This window comes from Euwallacea similis, chromosome 7 (assembly GCF_039881205.1).
Source record: "Euwallacea similis isolate ESF13 chromosome 7, ESF131.1, whole genome shotgun sequence".
Classification (NCBI taxonomy): Eukaryota; Metazoa; Arthropoda; class Insecta; order Coleoptera; family Curculionidae; genus Euwallacea; species Euwallacea similis.
Genome location: NC_089615.1, coordinates 4,199,074 through 4,214,249, shown reverse-complemented (window position 1 = coordinate 4,214,249; position 15,176 = coordinate 4,199,074). Strand labels below are relative to the sequence as shown.

General features: G+C 36.0%; 5 protein-coding genes across 21 annotated transcripts in view; 2 read left to right on the top strand and 3 right to left on the bottom strand.

Moving 5' to 3' along the window:
- Window positions 1-127: 127 nt before the first annotated feature.
- Window positions 128-6,116, bottom strand: melt (melted). Of its 2 annotated transcripts, XM_066391544.1 has the most exons (18): window positions 5,884-6,116; window positions 5,639-5,819; window positions 5,400-5,583; window positions 4,795-4,880; window positions 4,446-4,608; window positions 4,211-4,385; window positions 3,992-4,155; window positions 3,567-3,940; window positions 3,362-3,514; window positions 3,120-3,230; window positions 2,876-3,065; window positions 2,593-2,824; window positions 2,254-2,396; window positions 1,964-2,194; window positions 1,780-1,908; window positions 1,539-1,725; window positions 1,331-1,452; window positions 128-1,267 (listed from the first exon to the last, which is right to left on the bottom strand). In XM_066391544.1, exons 3-18 carry the CDS (start codon window positions 5,535-5,537, stop codon window positions 995-997), a joined length of 2,871 nt encoding a protein of 956 aa, XP_066247641.1. In that variant the 5' UTR covers window positions 5,538-5,583; window positions 5,639-5,819; window positions 5,884-6,116; the 3' UTR covers window positions 128-994. The 2 variants fall into 2 exon arrangements, with proteins under 2 accessions (XP_066247641.1, XP_066247643.1); XM_066391546.1 differs by lacking the exon at window positions 5,639-5,819.
- Window positions 6,117-6,813: 697 nt separating this feature from the next.
- Window positions 6,814-9,429, top strand: Pus10 (Pseudouridine synthase 10). Its single transcript, XM_066391549.1, has 7 exons — window positions 6,814-7,060; window positions 7,596-7,887; window positions 7,945-8,090; window positions 8,144-8,463; window positions 8,561-8,711; window positions 8,782-9,055; window positions 9,110-9,429. Exons 1-7 carry the CDS (start codon window positions 6,908-6,910, stop codon window positions 9,319-9,321), a joined length of 1,548 nt encoding a protein of 515 aa, XP_066247646.1. The 5' UTR covers window positions 6,814-6,907; the 3' UTR covers window positions 9,322-9,429.
- A 139-nt stretch (window positions 9,430-9,568) lies between these two features.
- Window positions 9,569-10,637, bottom strand: LOC136409787 (peptidyl-prolyl cis-trans isomerase H). The gene is made up of 3 exons (XM_066391571.1): window positions 10,431-10,637; window positions 10,102-10,278; window positions 9,569-10,044 (listed from the first exon to the last, which is right to left on the bottom strand). The coding sequence occupies exons 1-3, from the start codon at window positions 10,512-10,514 to the stop codon at window positions 9,751-9,753; spliced, it is 555 nt and encodes a 184-aa protein (XP_066247668.1). The 5' UTR covers window positions 10,515-10,637; the 3' UTR covers window positions 9,569-9,750.
- Window positions 10,638-11,042: 405 nt separating this feature from the next.
- On the top strand, window positions 11,043-13,946 carry LOC136410009 (zinc finger protein 595-like). The gene is made up of 7 exons (XM_066391904.1): window positions 11,043-11,403; window positions 12,047-12,359; window positions 12,517-12,818; window positions 12,878-13,021; window positions 13,080-13,302; window positions 13,352-13,679; window positions 13,811-13,946. The coding sequence occupies exons 1-7, from the start codon at window positions 11,146-11,148 to the stop codon at window positions 13,920-13,922; spliced, it is 1,680 nt and encodes a 559-aa protein (XP_066248001.1). The 5' UTR covers window positions 11,043-11,145; the 3' UTR covers window positions 13,923-13,946.
- A 354-nt stretch (window positions 13,947-14,300) lies between these two features.
- Window positions 14,301-15,176, bottom strand: part of dnc (phosphodiesterase dunce) — a 338,757-nt gene continuing 337,881 nt past the window's right edge. For all 16 annotated transcript variants that reach the window (XM_066391533.1, XM_066391535.1, XM_066391541.1 and 13 more), the window contains 2 exons: window positions 14,847-15,156; window positions 14,301-14,781 (listed from right to left, as the gene is read on the bottom strand). In XM_066391533.1, coding sequence (XP_066247630.1) covers window positions 14,725-14,781; window positions 14,847-15,156 — 367 coding nt within the window. In that variant the 3' untranslated portion in view covers window positions 14,301-14,724. The remainder of the gene's footprint in view (window positions 14,782-14,846; window positions 15,157-15,176) is intronic.

Sequence of the window (15,176 nt, the reverse complement as noted above, 5' to 3'; positions counted from 1 at the left end):
TCCTTTGAATTTTTAAAATCATCGGTGTATTCCGTTTTAATTAGCACGCGAAGAAACGTGTCAAGAATATGAATTTTGATTGCCACAAAATATGGAATAAAAGAAACTTAAATTAAAAACGTGACATTTATTAATAGCATTTTCTTTATTCCGTAACAATAAAATAATAAAAACATTATATTATATGTATATAAAAAAATCTGGAATGTTTGTAAAATAAGTAACAATAAGCCGTCGACTAATAATACTATTCGTACAAGGTCTTTGCGAAAGCCTGTACACTCCTCATAACCTTATTATTTCCAGACTTACAAAAATATATCAAATACAAAAGTTAAATAGAATTTTCTTTGCAATTTCATGGTATTAAAGGGAAAATGGCAGAACATTACCTTTTCGTGATGTGCCTAAACAGAAAAATCCTTGGTTTCCATGATATTCGCATTGTTTCTACAATATTCCATATCTAGTCGTGTAATTCTTATGAGACAGAAATTCTTCATTGTACGAAAACAACAGAACAAAGATCTCGTAGATATAATAATCTAAAAGATATCCCTTTGAAAAAAATTGTTACAGTTATATCTCGAAAGCACGATAAGCAATTTTCTCTTCAACGCCATAATATTCTTATGAAAATGCTACACATGTACATTTGCGTTAAGACCCTGTACATCGTCCCTAATGACTAAAATTTAATGGAATGTATTACTTACAACAGCTGTCAGATCTGCAGATATGTATGCATTCATACGCATATAAGAGATTATACGTTTTACATTAATTGTTTTCATAATAGCAAATAAAACAAATAAAAATTTCGGGTTAGTAAAAATTAATTCGAGAATAAACTCTATTCTGATATGCCCCTGCATTCGGAAATAATGTGTTTCATGAATAGTGATGGTTTATCCAAGAAATTATTAAACCATTTAAGTGACTGGAAACTCTGACAATTTCTATTGGCAAATTTAGTGTGCAGAGTGAGTACACATTAAATGTGACTTCTGCTGCCTCCCAACCCCCTCGCGGGCAAACTGTTACTTTTGCCCCTCGAATTGTCTTTTCCATTTTGTCCGGATTCTCTGGAATGCGCCACCACAATGCTCAAACACTGCACCCATTCCTCCGCATTTTTTCCGTCGCTGGGCTTCAAAATCAAAGTTTGGTTTTCGGTGAATATTTCGAAGGCTTTGGGGATGTTTCTGGCACCGCGAGACACCCGCACTGAACGAATTTGGTTTACGTCGATCGATTCACCACCGCTCTAAGGCGTGTTTTTATATTACAAAGCATCTGTAACCAATAACCTTTATAAAAGAAACCTTACCGATCCCTTGCACGATAAATGAGCACCAGACAAAGTAAAATATCTCGTTCGCCATCGCCTAAATAGCCGCCACTTGCCCTTTTTCTCTTTTAATTGACCTTCAATTACCGGCTGAGCGTCTCCTGAAAGAGACTTACACATGGAGCAGGAACACAGTTTTACTGGTACAATTTATCTCATATTTGAAATAAACAAGTCGAAAAAGTACCTCTCAAGAAACCCATAGCCTTCTCAGGATGAACACACAAAAAACACCCCCATTTGACTCCCCCTATACTATTTAACGGACCACTACTTTCCAACGTATCAGTAGAGCCCCCGATATTCGGAGGACACACTTGAAAAACGTCGAAATATCCCGCATGTCTCAGTTCGCTTAGAAGAGCCTCCTGGTCCTGAAGAAAAACAGAAGATATACTCTTAGGGCAATTTTTTTTTTTTTTAATTACCTTCGAACATGGAAAGGCACTAGTGACCAAAGTCAAGAATGTTTTATTTTCAGCCTTCAGTATATCCCAGCAATGCTTTAAACTGGCCACTTGAGCGTCCCTCGAACTTAGCGCATGCGAATGTCTAGCCTGTAAATTACATCTTTGTAGCATGTAAATAGTGTTAATATTCTAATGCACATACTTGTAAGGAAAGAAACATCAAATGTATCCAAATCCTAGGATTTCTAGTGGTCATGGTGAAATAAGTCTTCGAATATAAACAGTGCTCTCCTCTAGCCTGACAGGCAAAATGTAGCTTTGCCGATTTTTTCTGCCTCTTCTCTTCTATTATGCACTTGGCCGGATAGGGGATTTTTAGACACACGCTATCCATGTAGAGTTTGATTTTGTCCAAGTGCTTCTCACAAAAATGCTGTATTTTTTGTTTATTGAATCTGCGACCCTTTTCTCTGTAAGGTGCGTTATACCTACCTGGATTGTGTCGCGCATTGGATAAGGTTCAAATACGCTCATTCGTTGATTAGCAACGGAATTTTGATTTATTATAGTCACACTTGTATTGTTGTTGCTTCTTCTGCTGATGACAGTCATTGGACCGCAGACGTTAACATTACCTGTAAGATGACAAAAAACACATGAAAATAAATCGTTGGCTAGACCATAACTACATAAATATATTTGCGTATTACTTTGATTTGTTTCACTTACCACCATAAACTCACTATAACCAATTCCTAATGGCGCGTTAGTGGAATACAATAAAATAATATACATTTGGGACAGTTTCAGGATACCTAAATACCAACTTACCGCTTCCATTAGACGGAGCACTGTTCACCAAACTCTGCGAGATGTTTAGCATTTCTGGCGGAGGACTGCTGGGAATAATCGGAATATTTTGCGTTGTCAAACTAGTTCCTGTAGTCAAAATGTTCACTTGGTTGCTACTGGAGCTCGGACCAGTATAACCAGAGCTAACCGTCACACTATTACTATTTATTGGCACGGGTAGAGGAGTTGAGCTTATCGGAGAAATTGTAGTCTAAAGAAGTCGCTTCAGTAATTTTTTGATGTAAATAAATGGGAGACATACTTGACCCAGATGGTTGTTGAGCAGACTAAGTGGGCCTTGACTTAAAGGCCGCTGAATTCTTGGAGGTGAAATTGTGGTCACAGTGACTCCACCACTGGACACTTTGACATTGGTTCCAGCCCATTTACTCCCGATTACTGTTATTGGGGATAGAGGCAAGGCATAGGAGTTGGGAATATTATTCATTTCTCTGTTAAAAAAGAAATACTACGTATTGCCCATTAAAACCGATGTTTAATTATACCTTGAAGTACTTAGTTTTGTCATACTTTTATGTAAACCCCCGACCGATCCTCCAGCTACGTTCAAGCGCGTCATGCTCCGATGAGTGTTTGAATTTTGAGCAGTATGTAATCTATAAAATATAAAAATTTGTGCTTTTGTATTTAGCGTGACAGGATATATGACTCTTATAACACAATGTACTATTAGAGTTATATACCTACTGTTCATTATTTTTAAATCGCTTTCAGAAATCTGTCTCACCTTCCAGTGCTCCGTGAATCCCCCAATTTTGCCCTCCTCGTGTACCCCCCTCCGACACTTTGAGGCACCACTTTCTCAGCAGGTTGTCCCCCGACCTTCACGATAGTTACCCCACCCGATGTCACCTGACTATTCTGAGCCAGTTGATTTGTACTAAAAGCACCATCTATTAAAACAGCGCTCTGCACAACCGAAATAAACCAACCTAGTGTGATGTCTCTGTCTAACACCGGCAAGAACTCTGTCAGTAAACAATACCGGATACGAACTACACAAAAGAGTCGCCTCTCTTAAGAGCGTACTCTGAGATCCCCTGTCTGCTTTCGGCAAATATTCCAATACAAAATTCAAAGCATCTTGCGCTCTGTCTTTGCTCAATTTCCCCACAGCTCCAATGACCTGGGCAGCCAAACAAACAGTCTGCGGATGCCTTTGAGCTGCTTGTTTCATTGCCGATACGTGGTCTGCCAAAAGAAGCGGTTGCTTTTCGGCCATGTGCAAAAATATTTGCATGGTTGCTGTTACTGTTGTGGGGCTAGACAAGTATTCGCATAGTTGTGGAACACTGGCTTCTAGAAGCTAGAAATCTGGCAATAAGTTAAAGATTTTATGACCACTATTAGATCTTACTGCAGGATTGTCTTTGGCCATTAATGAAAAGAGATTTAAAAGCGCCAGCTTCTCCTGATTGTCACAATGCGGCAGCAATGATACTAGGGCCATCGCATGGCCCTGAAAAGGTTCAGGAGATACCTCATAGATGTTTGGAAGGACCCTGCATAGGGGGTAATTACCTGCAGACAAAACATATCACTTGAAACCCTTCTCAACATAATGAATAAAATATACCAGAAATAATAGAATCTATTATAGGTTGCACATGTGGTGTGAGCAAGTTTGCATGTTCCATAGCTGCCAATGACAAATAAGAAGCCATATTGCGTGACAGTTCTTTGTTGCCCTTGTGCAGAAATTTAACTGCCACTGGCAAGGCACGTTGCATTACAGACTTTCTACTATAATTCTAATGAATATTGCATTGTTAGATTAAGCAAAGCACCTAGTAAATAGTATGCAATCTTACCAAAAATATACAAGAAATAATATCACTTGAGATCTTGGCATGAGGAGGATCCTCATCTCTATTGGACACTTGCAAATTGTGATGTAAACATGATTCTAAAAGGTTCACTAATGCATCACAATGTTGTTCAATGCTACCAGTTTCACGAATGCATGAAGTGACCCTGAAAATTAATAGGAAAATATTTTTAGTTTTCCTGGATCATTTATTAACTTATGAAATTTTAACTTCTGATAGGATTATAAAATAATGATTACATAGAGTACCTAGTGCACAAATTCAATAAAATGTAATGTTTTGTTTAATATGGATACAACACTGACTACTATTAGTTATCTACTTGACTTACCTAGTAATACATATCTCGACTACACTTTGATCATTGTCATTGTTAACATAATCAGAAAGAGAAGCAATAGCTGTAATTTCCTTAATCTGCAAAGAAGCATAAATAAATGGATATATGTGCTTTATTCCTTGTTTCATGTCTAATAAATATGTATGTACATCAACGACAGTACAGAGTCATATAGTCTTTCCTTGTATTACTTAAAAATTTCAGAAATAACTGACCTATTATAAAATGATACCTGTGTTACCTTTTCAAGTGAAAAGTCAGTCATAAAATGGCAGCATATTTACATTTGAGATAGAAGACAGGGGAAACACAATGGATAGTCAAATATAAAAAATCTCTAGTGTTTTAAAACTCATTCTTTCAATAGTTTTTGGTCTGATGACCATAAAATCCTGCTTGAAAATTATACCCCAAAGTATGCAATCAGATTTATAATCCCACTTAAATCCACCAAAAGGGTCCAAAACATCTGGACTCTACCTTGAGTCTACATATGTGTCATGTCACTTTAGGCTACCTTATTCTATGGTGATGATCTTGGTAGTTTTATTTGCAATGTAAATATAAATAAAATATCTATTAATTCAAAAACTTACCACATTTGTCAGATCATTAACTATAATAGCATCTGGGACAGAAAACAAATCTCCAGCTCGGGACAAGTCCCTGTTCTTCAGGACTTGCATAAATAGTTCATGCATCTTTCTATGAGCTTTTTCTTCAATCATCTTCATTCATAGAAGGTTTCATTGAATGAAATCAGATCATCATATTGTGCATCTGAAATTAACCGTCTCACTTAGGCTGAATAAATAATAACATAAAGGCGAGTTACCTAATGTTGATTAATGGAAGAGAAGGAAGATTCCTGATACACTTTCACTGTTATTAAAATTGAAACCCATATGAAAGTGTTAAATATGCTAAGAACCTTTTGTAAACCTGATTTCTAATCATCCCCAGTGATAACCCTTTGTAAACCTCTTTTCTAATCATCCCGAGCGTATAAACAGAAACTGAGTTATTAAGATGTAAACATGAGTAAGTTTATGAATTAGGAATTGTCAAAAATACTACCACCTGTTTGGCAAAAGAGAAACCACTGTTATACTTCCGAAAATCGGAAATACAAGTTCAGGCAGTCCTCGGTCGGTTAGATTCTTGAAATTCCTGCCGGTCTTAGGCTAACGGTTTGGCATCACTTTTTACTCAATCACATGATTTTTAGTTAGTTTCAACAGTGAAAAAAATTACGGTCAACGACATCGTTTCACCTTCCACCTTCTTTACCTTCATCTCCTTCGGTGGTAAATGAAGAGTGGGAGGAGAAGAGGCGGAGCTTAGCCTTGGTAGCTTGGTGAAGGAAGCCGGATCAAAATGAGAAAACCTATCTACATTCAATAAGAAGGACGGAGAAGCATACGTCCAGAGCAACTTGTCAAGGGATCAGTCAAAATTTTCCTTCATTCTTGGATTAGAAATTATCAAGACTTGAAGTTAAAGTTGGCAATGGAGCATTAATATCTGTGGGTACCTGGAGCCTAAGTCTATTTCCGATACTTACATTTTGCGATTTAAAGTTTATTTTTGAATTTTTTTTTAGCGACCGATTCTGCCTCCACGTTCAAGTTCTCGAGATAACAGGTTTTGTCATGTTTAATCCGGCCTATATTTAGTATCATAAATCCCTAGAATTTCATCAACTTTTCATAGTCATTCAGCTTCGTCAGTGAGATCTTGATATCTTTCTTACAGTAAATCATCTTCTGTTTTATTTTTATTCAAATAAACGTCAAATTTCTGAATTTTAATCTTTAAAAAAACTGTAGAGTGCATATGCAAGATGCTATCCTTTGCTTTGCTCTAACTGCAACGTTGTCGTATTTCTTCCTTTATGGATTCGATTAGCAAATAAAAATAGCAATCATTTGCGCGCATTGTGTCGTCCTAACCTCTTTTTTTCCAACGTGTCCCAAAAGAAAATTTATAAAAACTAATTTTTTTTTGAATTTCAATATTTATTTTTAAATATAGACTCAAGGAATTACCCATTCTTATACTTTTAATATTTCTATTCGTTATTCCGCATTTCTTTTTAAGAAACATGAGCATTAACTCAAAGGAAGATCTCATTTCAGTTGTAAATTTTCTTCAAGAGTTGAGTTGTTGTACAAGATGTATTTTAAGGCTTATTGGGACTCAGATAACTGAAAATGGAAACCCTTATTTACACCCAAAAGAATACCTAAACAAATTGGTATGTTTTAGTTTTCAATAAGGCAAATATGAACTTGTTCCGTTCTTCACAACTGAATATTGCTCTGGTCAATTTTGCATTTAAGCATTGTTCTGGTTCTTGCCACCATCAAGCCTGCAACTTGTCAGTGCTATGAGATGATTAGTCAATATTTTGTACTTTTAGGTTATATTGTGATTAAATTCAAAATTATGTGTCAAAAGAGACGATGGAGCACAGTGCTCCACTGACTGTCAGTTTTTCAGTATGCAACAAAGGATCGTTTACAGGCTTATATTAGAAATATACCTAATTACTTGATTTAATACTTGAATCAAAAATATCTGATTTAATGAAAATTTTCAAATCCAGGTACCCATTTTTGGGGGTTTTTTGGTGGATAGCTTACACATCCACATTATCTTTAGTTTCCAATTTAACAGGGATTTTACCAAAGCTATAATTTCCATAAAAATGGAACAATGAAAAAATTTAATTTGAATAGTTTATTTTCTGGTTATCAGGCAAAAGGTTAACTGAGATATTCTTTTTTAAGGTTTCACAACAAATTTTGGAAGATAATATTCAAAATGGCATTTCTGAACCTTGTGTCAAAAAACCAAAATCAAATATATGCCCTGTGTGTTTGGACTGTTTCAATCAAGAAAGTATTGAAATATTTGCTGAAGGTTTTAAATCACTTGACATAAACTCTTATAATTACTCAAATTTTTCATTTAATGTGAGTTTCCCAAAATGCTTGTCTGTAAGAGCACACAGTATGTTTTTACATTTAAAGGATCAATTTCCAAAGTTTCATTTTGGAAATCTATATGACAATAAAGATGGTAGAGTAAAACATGATGATTTTTATCATGAATGAACTAATGAACTAATTATTTTAGGGTTGAATGATATATTAATATTGGAACCCCATAAAATATTTCGTGCTGCAGCAATAGGCACTTTCTCCAAAATCTTAGACAAGCAATATCATCCAAAGTCACATCTTAGTTTTCTGATATCACTAGCTTATGAAAATGACAATACAGTGAGTAGCAATATTTTGTAATTTAAAGCCATAATATTGAAGCGTTAAATCAGGAGGTTGAAAAGATGAAGCACATAATAAAAACCAAGCTCCGGAAACGCGAAACAAAAGTCAGTAGGAATAATATATCTGAATGCTTAAAAGACACAGAGGATAAGATGTTTAAAAAACACTTTTTGCTTCCACCTCAAATGCCTGATAAATCAGTCATATTACAAAAAATTGATATCATTACTGATCCAGTGTATCTCGGAGGGAGATATTTGAAATTTAAAAGGAATGTAGGCCAAACTCCTTGGGTTATTGATGGAGTAAGTGTTGCAGAACATAATGTGCAAGACATTCTTTTTGATGCTATTTCCAATGTATTAGGGTTAGTGATTTGATATGTTATAATATTATTTAAAATACAGTTTTTTTTTGTTAGTTGTACGCAGGTAGTAAACATTTTATAGAGTTTAATCTTTTAGTTTCCTAAAGAGCAACATGACTTTTACAGCCAGTGGAAGGGAAGATATTGATGTGCGTATGTTAGGCCAAGGAAGGCCTTTTTATGTTAAAATTGACAATCCCAGAAATAGGCAGTTTTCCTCAGAGCAGTTGCAGGAAATTGAGAGACAAGTATGCAGTTACAATTTACAATGAATATAAAATACTGAATTCCTTTTTAAAATAAAAAATACTGTTAAAGGTAATTAAATCGAAGATGGCCGCAGTAATAAAACTGCAAACGGTGTTTGCTTCAAATTTGAAGATCATTAAATGTGGGGAAGCTTCAAAGAAGAAGACATACAGGGCTTTATGTAAAACAACCGCTCCGAATATCAAGGATGCTATATCCATAATTAATGGACAAAATGGAGAACTGAAAATTTCCCAAGTAACTGTGATGAGAGTGTTACACAGACGAACGTTGATGGCTAGAGAAAAGACAATTTATGAAATGAAAGCAACAGAGATATTAGGTAATTTTCTGAAGTATGTTTGCTAATTTCTGATTTTTTTAAAAATGTTTCTAGGTTATGATGATTTATTTGAATTGGAAATGGTAACTCAGGCAGGCACATATGTAAAGGAGTTCATTCATGGCGATTTTGAACGAACTCATCCTAATATTACTTCTTTGGTTGGATGTCCTACTGATATAGTTGCTTTAGATTGCATTGATATTGATCTAGTTTGGCCTGAAGAAAATTATAGTAACAGTGTAGCACAGAGTATAAATTCTTAAAGAAATTTGATCATATTCAAGCTTCAATTTTATTAAGGTAATTAATTTGTTATAAATGATTTATTTCCTTCTGATGGAAACAAAAAACCGGCCCTTTAAAGTGGTATGGAGCGTTAATACAATAAAATGTACTTACAGAAAATAAAACAATATTGGAACAAAGACCTCATTTATTAATTCATTCACTTACATAAGTAGCTGTGTACTGGTGTTTTAGTTCATAATCAATGTGGAATAGAAAAGGGGTGATAAAAAAAAAGACTAAAACATAGGATTTGTTAAAGAAATTATTTGAAAATTGTGAAAGATCAATGCACCTAGGACGCATTCGCTTTTTAACTTATATTTGCTGAAATATAAGAAAAGTTTGAGTTGAAAAATTACACTCTGAAGTTTAAGAATTTCCAAACACTTGGTACACACAAAAATCTACATTTGTCCACATTGCACAATAGTGACAGGTATTTTGGGTTTATTATTAGGTCCTGTAGGAACATTTTCAACTTTCCGCATTACTAAAAGTCCATCAATTACCCGTCCAAACACTACATGCTTACTGTCTAAAAAATTACACTTGGCACATGTTATAAAAAACTGGCACCCATTTGTGTCTTTGCCACTATTTGCCATTGAAAGAAGTCCAGGAGTATCATGTTTTAATGAGAAGTTTTCATCTGAGAATGTCCCTCCTCCATATATGCTCATTACACCTGTACCATCTCCCTAAAATCTTGAGTGTAAATAATTTCTAGAAACATTTAATTCACTTCCCATAATTACGTTCACAAAGTCCCCTCCTTGTATCATGAAATCTTTAATGACTCTATGGAAACTTGCTCCTTTATATCCAAGAGGAACTCCATCTTTACGGAACTCTCCTGTACAAAATTGTCTAAAGTTTTCGCTAGTTTTTGGCACCACATCGGCAAATAACTCAAATATCATTCTGCCAATTTCCTATTAAGGAGAAATATTTAATAATAGTGTATTAAGCTTTTTTGGAAAGTTATTTGAGTTAATTCCAGGTGAGAAAACTCACTATTTGAGTAGATAACACAGTAATTTTCTAAAAAAGCTTATATTAATTATTCCAAAAAGCTTATACTTACTGTAGTCCCCACTGCCACATCAAAGAAAACCACTGGGTTTGCTGGATGTCTCAATTGAGTTTGAATTTGGTTCCAGTTGGGCATGATGATGGGGGTTTTTAATTAGTGTAAAGTTGCAGTGGGGAATAATTATCAAATAATATATTTGAATATGTATTTACACGGTGGATACCGCGATCCACGGTTTATCAACTATGTGTTTTGGAGAGGTAATGAATAAATCTGATCTAACCTCAAATAACATTCACATCACAACTTACACTCACAACAATCAACTAGCACAAATATCAAGCACAACAAATTACAGAGAGCGTTTTCCACTCGCATGTTTTGCGCCTTGGGTTCCTGATACTATAGAAATGTGTTTGAGTAAGAATGAAGTTTTTCGGGACGATGATTGGTGGAAACATAACATAGTCCACGTTGATTGGTCAGAACATTTTATTGGACAAAATTTTCATTGACACTCTCGTTGGTTTATATAAAACTAGAAAGTTATGAAGATATAAAAAAACATATATAATAAGTTTCTAAAGAAGCTCAAAAAATGCAGAATAATGTGGATTGTAGGTTTTTGTCATTGTTGTACCTATAACTAGTTCCCAAGTTAAGACAGATGGCGCTGCCAGTTTAACGTGAATCTCGAATAGAATCAGAGCCCTGTAGACTCTATTTGTCATGAAATGGAAATGTCTGTAGATCCGTGACACTAAAAATGGCGGCGTCTAATGTGTATTCAGGCGATATTTTAATGGAAATTGATTCAAACCCGGATCCAAATCCAAACAATATTCTTTCGTTCGACCATGCAAACATTGTTATCAAAAACGATTTTAGCGATGGACTGGAAATCAACTTATCCGTTAAATGCCGGGGATGTTTTGTGGAAGATCAAGAGATGCATTATTTGTTCACTGCCTTTGATCAACAGCTGAGTTTGGCAGATATTCTGTTTCGAACCACTTCAGTGGTGGTAAGTTCAAGTTTTGCTTGTTTTTCATACATTTCTTCATTATCCAACCATGTCCTCATCTGGTAGTTAAATAGGGTAAATTCTCCATAATCGAGGACAACTCCTTAATTCTTTAAATTTACTTGTCATTTCCATAATGCTGTATAGACTCTACTCATGGTTTTATTACACAGATTTAAGTTTCCTGACTTGGCAGTTTAGTGCATGCAGTACTTAATTCGGGATATGTTTGTGTATTGTGTATTAAAAATACCCCAAAGACTATTTCAGGAAATTCAGTTTCTTTCTTTTGGTAAACAGAACAGATTGATTACCACATCTTCCTGTTGAATCCATCTGCAAAGTACATACAGCACTACTGAATGATGTTAGAGATGTAACTAGCTTAATAGTTGCTTTGAGTAATTACTGTGGCATACACAGACTTGTGCTTTTACTTCCCATAGGTTAAATGCCAAATAGGTCATTTACAAGCAGTGATCATAAGAAACAGAATAGCAGACTATACCTACACTCTAGATTCTGAATTTCACAGACAGTTTTATATACACTGTAGTGTGATTCCTTAATTATGATGCATGCTTAACACAAATTGATCTAACATTGAAATTTTAGGAACAATTTCTTTTATTGGTTGTTTCAGTGCAAAGAAGGTGATGGATTTCCCCCTTACCTGTGTACCCGATGCACAATATGTGTCATTGATTTCTTCAACTTTAAAATTCAGTATCAGAAAACAGACCTCTATGTGCAAACTCTGCTTGGTAAGACCATAAAAGCAGAGAAAGATTTTGGTGAAGAGACTAAACTTCAGCCAGATTTGCATACAGGGTTAAATAATGAGAGTGATAATGTGGACACTGTAAAAGATGATAAAATTGGTAGTGAAGCTGAAGAGTCACTTGATGAAGATGAGGAGAAGGGTTTATTTATGCCTAAAGTTAATGGATTGACAGGTAAATTGATATTATGGTTGAAGTTGAGTATTTAGAAATAAAATTGTCAATTTTTTCAATTAAACTGTCACGTTTGCAAAATGACAATGGCATGGCATGGTTTCAAATGGGGGTAAATGATAAAATGGCTAGTATCAACTTTAGACTTCTTTTTCAGTAATTACTCCGCAATATTGTAATGAATGCAATCAAACTTTTGAAATTGGCACCGACTATGAAACGCACAGTGCCAGAGAACATGGTGAAAACCCATTTACCAAATTTCGTACCTTCAGGACACTGGTAATTGAAAACGACAAAGCCATGGCTGTGGCTAGAAAAAAGAAAAAGCTGGAAGCAAGCGCTTCGCGCAAAATTTCCGCTTTCAAAGAGTTCTTGAGTAATGACGGTAAATTTTGCCGCATTTGCCGACGCATGATCCCAGAGGACGATTTTAAAGAACATTGGGAAACCCATAAAGTAAGATATTTACGTCTTAAAATTAGAAAATATGGACACAAAAATGGTTTCGTATTTAGGTTCACATCTGTGAAGAATGCGGTTATAGATGCATTAAAAAGTGCGATTTAAATAGCCATATGTTGTCTATTCACAATAATGAGAGGAATTTTGTTTGTTCCCTGTGTGGTAGATCTTATAAAACTAAGCAGTTACTACGAAGAGTAAGTAAGAAATCCGCGCAATTTACAATGTAAAGCAAACTTTCAATGTTTTTCATAGCACCACGTAGTACACTTAAATCTCCGCCTTCATTCCTGCGATATATGCGGTAATAGGTTTAACGATAGCAGTACTCTTAAAACCCATATACAACTGCGTCATATTAGAAGCAGGAATTTTGTGTGTCCAATTTGTGGCCTTGCCTACCCTATGAAAGCCACCCTTGACAAGCACATCCTAAGACATAATAAAAACAGACCGCCTCGTTTTTTTTGTGAGGATTGTACGTAATAACACCAAACATTATAAAAATATATAGAGCAACATTTTAGGTGGAAACCCATTCCGAGATAGGTCGTCGTTAAAAAGGCATTACTTGGTCAAACATACCAATGCCTTTGTAAGACCGACTTGTAGTTTTTGCGGTAAAAGTTACTGTTCTACCACTAAGCTTCGTTATCACGTTGAGAGGCATCATTCCGGGAAACCTGTGGAACGGAAGAAACGGGGTAGGAAGAGGGTGGCGGAAGACGATATCGAGGAATTTCTGAGTAGTGAGAGTTGTGAGAGTGAGAGCAGGGACAGCGAGACTGAGGAGCAGGGTAGGGAGCCTAAACTTGGAAACGGTGACGATGAGGATTTGTGTAAGAGCGCTGAAGGGTATGGCGATTTTTATATATAGATTTGAAATGCCGGGATAGTTACTTTTAATTAGTTTCATTCCCTCATAATGAATGAATTTTTAAATACCTATAAATATGATGGATTTGTATTTGTCCAACTTTTTGTAGTGTCGACGACCAACAAGTTCAAACTCAAAAGAAGTACTACTTGTACAAGAACAAGGAGCAGGCAGACTCGGTCTCTGAGGGTACGGAAACTTTCTCCGGAGAGTCGGAGTAAATCTGTATATTTAAAATTTCCCTATTAATATAATGTTTATTTTGCAAGAGCTGGTTATCATTATTGAATAAAATGTCGATTTTGGTTAAATGTTGATTTTGATTTAGACCCTTTCATATTTTCATCCTTGTCACCAAATGCTAGTTATAAGGGTGTTTTGTTCGACCTTGAATCGACAACGTGCTTAAAAATGAGAGTTGCGTTCATTTGTTAACTCAAATGTAATATAAATTAAGGAGACGAAGATTTTCACATTGCCATGGTGCGAGCGGTGGAAAGTGGCATTACGGTTGTGCATCTGTGAAACTACTTACGTAGATTCCTAAATAGATAAGTGCATCGTGACAACTCGATTATTGGTAAATAAAACACAATATATAAAATGGAGAGAGCTTTACTTTTGTGTTTATAATATAGCTGACAAGACACATAATACCTATACATACACAAGGGGGAGGGGGCTGAGTATTACACTGACAGACATTTTTTTCAGTAAAATTCCAAACGACTTATTTACAATGCACAGTCAGTAGGAGGATCAAGAAACGAGTCTCTTCTACGCGGTTAAGGCAAAACGTCGAAGGGTCGAGGAGGCCAAAAAAAACTCAAAAAACGAAAACGACGTCGACGACTGCTTTCGCCCTTGTTGTTGATGATGTTCTTGCTATCAGCTACATGTCGGGTGATGCGCCTGCGCACCGATCCCAATCGCACTCGCGTCAGCGCCTGCGCTTCACGGCCGAGTGCGCCACCATTGCGTCACTTTTTCAGTGAGCTTCCTGCAGAGGCCGGCCAGCCTCCGTCACATTGGGCCGGCCGATTCTGTTTCGGATTCGGCGTCGCCTTCTTCTAATGTTACCTATAAGTAAAAATAAAAAATGTTAGTTGACCATTCGATAAGGATTTTAAAGTTCAACAACTTACTTGAAAGCGAATATTTCCGCTTCGTTGAGGATCCCCGGGTTCCTCTTCCTCTGCCGGTGGGCTGGCAGGGATGGCGTTTTGATACCAATCGCGATTTTCCTCTAATGTGTCTAGGATGTCCTGAGCATCGGGGTGCACGAGATCTGCCCACGTCTCCCAAAGCGGATGCACGATGTAATCTATGAAACCGACCTGCGACTTCTCGATGGTTGCGTTGTGACGATCGCACATGGGAGATATGTCCATGTTTCCTTCCCGTTCTTTGTCTCCTTGGCGGAAGAATTCCTCCATCAAACGTTCTACCCAAAGTCTGAAATAAGAAAAATTCTG